Source organism: Oryzias melastigma, linkage group LG21 (genome assembly GCF_002922805.2).
Source record: "Oryzias melastigma strain HK-1 linkage group LG21, ASM292280v2, whole genome shotgun sequence".
NCBI lineage: Eukaryota > Metazoa > Chordata > Actinopteri > Beloniformes > Adrianichthyidae > Oryzias > Oryzias melastigma.
Window position 1 is genome coordinate 6,894,009 of NC_050532.1, and position 7,275 is coordinate 6,901,283.

Here is a 7,275-nt window from a genome sequence, read left to right on the forward strand (position 1 = left end):
ATGTATTTTTTTCAAATGCAAGGAATAAAACTTTGAGGAACTGCAGTGGAACTGTGAAACCTGAACTGATTTGGACCAAATCAGAGCACAGAAAAAACAAAAAAAAATGATTGAAAGCCCACCCTGAAGGTTCAGAGTAAATGTTAAAAGAGCAGCACTTTGCTGCGCTGCACTTCTGACAAACACACAAACACACTGTGAGCTTTCATCTCCTTATCAGTTTATTTCCAGCGCAGGACGGACATCCCCTCGTCTGTTTGTCCTTTTGTTCTCCCCTGTCTGCATAAGCAGTGTAAAACAAACACACTGACACAGGATCAGTGAACAAAGCAGTCGGCCGCCTGCCAGACAACATGACTGGAAAGTCAATAAATCTGCAATCAATTCCTGAGTGGAAGCAGGTCCCTCATTGACCTGAATCCACTTCCAGCTAACTTGGTTTAAGATAACAGCGCTGCTCATCACTGCATCTCCTATATTCAGCCTTCCTTGCATTGCAGCTAAAAAAAAAAACATGTAAAAAAGACATTTCTGCTTTCAAAGTGACGATTCTGTTTATCTTTACTTACTTAAAGAACTTAATTTACTCGTGGAAGGGAAAAAAACACATTTGTTGTTGAACATTTCAGCTTTTGATCACCGCATGACATGCAATAAATGAAAAATGTAGTTTTATTTATCATTTGTCAGAGACTTTGACTGATTCCCCACTGTGCTGCATGCATTAAAAAATGTTCAGAGGCGCTTTAAGATAAAAAAACAAAACAAAAACAAAACAAGGATGAAGCAGCCAACTGTTCTAGTGATAACTGAGGATTCAAATAAATGAATCGGCAGCTAATTTGTCTTACATCAGTTTGATCGTTTTTCATTTAATGTGTTCAGTGAAGCAAAGTCAGCGATTAGTCTTCAAGCAGAATGGAAAAGCGGATTTATTTTTTGTTTTTATTCTTTTCTTCTGATTATCCTGTGTTCCAACAATACAGTTTTGGGTAATGTTGGATAGTAGTCCTCTTTTTTTTTGACAGGGCTTTTCAAAATAACTGTCTAAAACATTTCAGGTAAAAAATAAAATGCAAAAAAGTAATGAGATTGACATACTGTCTTATCTTGAGGAGATATGAAATCTGTTCTACTTACATTATAATTTGTCAAAAGCATCATCGAAGCATTCTAACTAAATTTAATTACTAATTTCTATTTTTTGACAAATCTCCTTTAACAAAAATAGTTGTGATTTACCAGAAGTGGTTACCAGAATTCAGGGAAACAGATTAATATCATGTTATTTTAATGAGCCTATAGCTCATTAAAATATCTTTTAACATGATATTAATCTACCAACCACATTTCAATGTGTTGATGTGCCTTACTGTTGTTCCGGTACTGTGTTTACATCATGGATAGCTCGGCTACGGTGGTCATTTAGGTTCAGTTGTTCTGCTCCGAGCATGTAGCCTATTAACACTGAGGAAACTCAGAGCGAACCGCAGCGAACTGAGCCCACCTTGAAAGACAGGTTAGAGAGCGGTTCCTGATCCTGCACCAGGGTCTGCTTGGGTGTGATTAGACTGAAAATTTGTTCTGGATTACTGTCCAGTCTGAACACTCTTAGATAATTACTTTCACAAATATTGAGAATTGTTACACATTCAATTAAACTTTAAACATTTTCTGCTTTAAAATACAAAGTAAAAAAAAACTAACTATCCTGGCAGCTTTCTTGCTAGCATGACAAGTAGCTACAACTGCTAATTAAAAAAAGCTAAAGCTAAGCTAACAAGCTAAACTAAAATTGTTTTGAATAAATTGTAAATTCAAGGATTTTTGTAGTCATTAACGCATGTATTTTTGTAAAGTTTGTCTTAACACATTTTAGATTTTTTTTCTTTTTTTTTTACATGCTAACACAATATATATTCTTTATTTTTTTTCTTTTAACCCTGTTAATAAATTATGGGGTCCCCACTCCCAACGTTAACATACCTAGCATAACGCAAGGGTTAATAAAAAAGTTTTCTTTCTTAGTTTCCTTTTTTGTAGATTAAAAAAATACATTTTTAAGTAGTTAAAAGAATCCCCCTTCACGAACAGCACAAATGATCTCCACATGAAAAGTGTGTTTTAAACCAGGTGCTGGTGGTGTTTACCTGTCGCAGTGGTTGCACTTAAAAGGTTTAGCTCCGGTGTGTTTGCGGTAGTGTCGCGTCAACTCGTCACTCCGGGCAAAGCGCCATTCGCAGCCCTCCCATGAGCACTTATAGGGCTTCTCACCTAAGACGGAGCCAGGAGAGGAAAAAAAGAGGAGAAGGTGTCACATTTTATTACAATTTCTTCATCTAATTTCACACGTCTAAACTACAGCTGTTCACTAATATGCAGGTTACCACCCCCACTTTTTTTTCCAGGCTCACACCCCCCGCACACCCTGCCTAGGGAATGGCCGGGCAGAGCGATTTTAACACAACAGGCATTTCAATGAGCCAACACACTCAATTAGCTGTAAATGAAGTCTTTCAGCACTGCGGCGTGTTAATTCATAATCCCAAATTCACCCTGAAATGAATCTCGTTTTGCTCCCTTTATTACCATCCCTCCACCCCCACACGCACATGAACACACTCACACACCCTGAGGTGGTGGTGGTGGAGGGGGGGATCTGAAATGTAAATTAAGTTTCTTCCTCCAGTTCACCAGATGGGAGAAGAGATGGTCTATTGTTCTCTGCCTGTAGTTATCTCCCCACGATGGAAAGCCTTCCAGCTGTGATTTTTTATTTTTTTTAGACACATGAAGACACTTTCTTAATGCCTGAAAGTATTAGAATATGTGTTACTGTCAATGTCTATTAAATCAAAAGTAAAACTATAAATCTGGTTTTTAACTGGTTCAAATATATTTGAAAATATATCGAAATGCAAAATAGTTTAAAAAAAAATCTACGGAATAATATGAGCATAAACATATCACTTCAGCCTAAGCATCTGAACCATGAAAGCTGCACGTTTTATAGCAAACCGTAACTCAGTTCACTAATAGAATCAGCATAACCATTAAAATCAATTTTCATTTTAAGCGAAAACACAGGCCATGGACCACAGCGCGCAGTGTTTTGAAATACTGTCCAAATCAAAGCGGAGACCCCCGGTGTGCGCACATGTGAACTTGGGGGGTGGTAACCATAATTGGGATCTTAATGACTCTTAATGGGGAGTAATACAGCAGTTTACAGTCAGTTAACCAGATGTCCCAGCAGCCCCTCCACAGCCATCGTCGCACCCCCCCAATCTTCTGAAAAAGACAAACGTCCACCGACATGCAGCTAACTGGAGTCTAAAGCTTTTATAAAAAGAGTGTGTGAACTACAACTCAGATTTTCACTATCAGAGGAGATCATAAAATAGTGAGAAAAAAGTATGAAACAAGTTGTAAACCTTATTGATGGGATCAACAATATTTAACAGAAAAAAAACACTAAAAAGTACACAACTTGATCGTTCGGGCATCAACCAAATAGAAAAATAAAACTTTTTTCATTGATTGCTGAGTGCTTAAACATGTAGTGTCAAAGGTGGTGTGAACACAGCTTGTTAGATTCTAGAATTTAAAGCGTGTAGAAGTCAGGATGTTCAGTGTTTCATGATAACAAGAAAGTGAAGTTTTTTTTTTGTTGCAAACTTACATTTACTTTGACACATTTGCCAGAATAACCAGGATGGGGAATGTCAGAGCTTCTCGTGGACCGAGGTTCAGCTCTGAAAGTAAGGTGATGAAACTACCAGTAAAAGATGATGTGTAAAAGGAACATCCTGCTTTGAATGATGTCCTCTTCCCTTTTATTTCCCCCTCAAACTTTGTCTCTCTTTGATCCGATTTTCATGCACAGACACAATGTGTCTGCCATTGCTCTCAGGCTAAATTGATTCCTCACCATGAGCTCTGCTCCCTGCATGTTTTGCATATTCAAATCCTGCAGTCGAGTCTTTTGCATACAGACTCGGGACCAGAATGGGGCATATTGGTTTTACTGTGGATTCAATGAGAACTCCAGCATGGAGGTTGCACACACTTTTGTTTTTTCTGATTCTGGAGAGATGTGCAGTGAAAGCACAAGTTTTTAGGATTTCAGAGAAACAAGGCAGGATTAGACAGCAGGTGGTGTCCAGTTACAAATAATTAACGGAGAGAGAAAAAAGCTTACCTTTAGACATTGTAAAGCAATAAATTAGAATATAAACGTTCTATTTCAGCATTTCTGTTGTAAACAGAAACATTATCTGCTAAAATAGACAAAAAAAAATGTTTTTAAAAAACGTAGAGCAGAGTTGTGTCCTCAGATGACTCTACATCCTTCAGTGAGTTGCAGTCAAAAGACATTTTGAGTTTCAAAGCTGCTGAACTTCAGGTAGAAGCTGCCCCTCACAGTGACAAGAGCACACAAAAGAGTTCACCCGGCCCAATGATAATTATCGGAGCAAAAGGCCTGGCTCGCAGCCCCACTGAGCCCTGCTCAAGTGTGCTCAAGTCCCTGAAGTGACAGTGGGGGTGTTATTAGCCAGAGCACACACTTGCCCGTTTTGGCACGCTAATTTAAGCGCAGCTAATGACTCACAACTGAATTTTCAGGCAGGAGGTGCACTTTGGAAACCATCGCTGAATTCTTGATCAGTTAGTACATGATGCATTTTTGACAGCAAAACACAACATCAATAGTAAAAGGTGAGGAAATTAAATAATAAAAAAACACTCAAAAGTGCTGCACATCTAGAATCTATAAACCATTATGTAAATAAAAAAATGTAGCTGCACGTTCAAAGGTAGGGGGGATAGTGTTCCTATTTTGAACTGTCCAAATTTAAAAGCAAGTGAACCCTGGTACAGTTCACTACAGTGTGAATGTAAATATAAAAGCTCTGTTTTTGACTTTATGTTATATATAAGGCAAACCAAACTACAAGACGCACAAAACGAGACAAAGTCTTTAAATAAATGCGTCTACTATAACTCTTGAACCTGTATGTAACACTCTACTCATTAGTCACATTAGCATATTCACAAACCTTGTAACTTCCAACCTTGTTTGCAATTAATACAAAAACTCAAGTTCATCAATATATAAAGGTGCACTGTCGTATTTTGAAAAAAAAATTGTTTAGGTGTGCTTTATAGTACAGAAAATATGGTAAGAGACAATGAAATTGAACAAAGAATGAGCAATTAGACAACTTAAGAGAGTAAATGTTTTTGTTGCTAGACATTTTGACTAAAAAATAGACCTTAGACCATTTAAAGACCATTTATTGGTCAGAGCTTGTTTTGTTGTGTCATAACTGTGCAACATTTCTGGGAAACTATCTTTTTCCAGTGAAAAATCATATTGGTTACAACCAATTCCAATCCTTTCCCAATGTCAACAATCCCACCCGATTGCTTAAAAGTAAAAGTGGCGCAAAACATGTTCTCACTGTAAGATTTATCCAAGTTAGCTAGAATATTTTAAAATCCCTGAAAGCAACTTAGTACTATAAAAGAGTTCGAAAGTGCAGGTTAACAATAAAGGAAACCATTATGTTTGAGAGGAATGACTTTCTGTGTTTTCTTAATGGTTACTGTTTGAGTCAATGGATTTGGGTTCCAGTTCAGATATCTTCTTACTTTTGTCATGAGACTCAACTTAAATTAAACACACTTTTTACTAACTTAGCAGGCTATCAATGTTATAGTACATGCTACTGAAGTGATGCTAACTGTTAGCTTGTTTTAGCTAACAATTGGGGTGTTACTAAAGGTGGAGATTGGTACTGTTGCAAGCTAAGTCCAGTTTTTTTTCTGTGCAGTTATTTATTTTTTTTTATCGAAAACAGGTTAAGAAAGAATAACAAAGTGCTGACAATGAAAGTTTATGATTTAGGATAAAAACTGCATTTAAATGTATAATAGTTATTAAGGATTTAAAAAGAGCTGTGTAGATTATTAGCAAAGCGTTAGCTTAAACAGAATGCGCTTTAGAGAACGTCCTGATTTAAATAAGCTTTATATAAAATGAAATATATAGCTCTGTTAAGCTTAACTTTATAAATTCAAAATAAAAAGAAATAAAGCCCTGAACAGAGTGTAGTGTACTTGACCATGAGAAACCTTCACAGTAAAAGTTGGACAATAGAAACCAACTTTTTAATACAAAAAAAAACCAAAAAAAAAAACAGATATTGCTCACAAAATGAATAAAAAAATAGACAGTTGAAGTTGCTTTTAGTCCTAACTGTGAGTCTGTGGGATGTGGGAGGGGCTGAGTCACCAACTGCACCCACTGCTTGTCAAAGTAATTAAAATCAATCCATGCTGAACATCGGTCTGTACAGTTCTCTAATGACACCTACGTTTTGTTGTAAAGCAGGCGGACATTTTTTGTTAAAGAGTTGCCAGATGGGTTTGACAACTCGTCAAATATAATGATTAGATTGCTCAGTTGGCAAAACCGCGACAGACATGCCGTTAGGAGCACACTGGTGCTGATTTAGCACGAACCAAGAGTAGATGTGCTTTTAAAGCTCATGGCAATTCCAGCCCAGTGAGTGTTCCCTTCAAATAAATCCTGTATTAAAATGTTTTCAAGTGTGATGAGAATGTGCGTGGCACTTAAGACAACGGCAGACAGCTCAAGAATTTGACATTCTAATGTTTTTGTACAGACTCAAACTGCTTTTATTCCCCTGCTGGAATTACAAAAAAGAAGATTTGATTTCTGGGGGTTCATGATCCTCTGCTGCTCAGGTGCAGCTGCCAAAAAAATGCAAATGTCTGTGATTCCCCAGATTACTGCAGGCTGTGAAGAGCCCCCACAAGTCACTTCTTTTTCCTGACAGCATCTGCACGTGTGAGTCCTCCTACTCACAAAGTCCCCCCCTCACTCGGAAAAGATTAAAGTACCGCATTTTCAACATATAATAGCAAACTACTTGGCAGCTTATCCTCTTGGAGGAAAACCGACATCCTCAACCTGAATGCGAGTATGTGCGATATGGGTAGGTGGGGGGGCTGCAGGTGCCAGACAGGTGGCTGTTTCACACCCATTTTCTGTAATTGGCCAGAACACTCTATCTTTCTTCAGTAGAAAGCCACTCGAACGTGTGTGCACACACTCCCCAAGACATGCACACACAGTTGGAGGAATCAAGTGAGGCCAGCTCGGGCGTGACGCCACAGCAACCGTGACGCCAGCCAATTATAACACGGCGAGTCAAGGATGCATGATAAAGTCACCTAGCAACTGAG

At 38.0% G+C, this 7,275-nt stretch overlaps 1 protein-coding gene across 1 annotated transcript in view; it reads right to left on the minus strand.

Annotated features, from left to right (window-relative positions):
* Nucleotides 1-7,275, minus strand: part of klf7b (Kruppel-like factor 7b) — a 78,903-nt gene that overhangs the window by 15,170 nt on the left and 56,458 nt on the right. Inside the window, exon 3 of the mRNA XM_024286518.2 lies at nucleotides 2,151-2,274. Within this exon, the coding sequence (XP_024142286.1) occupies nucleotides 2,151-2,274 (124 nt within the window). The remainder of the gene's footprint in view (nucleotides 1-2,150; nucleotides 2,275-7,275) is intronic.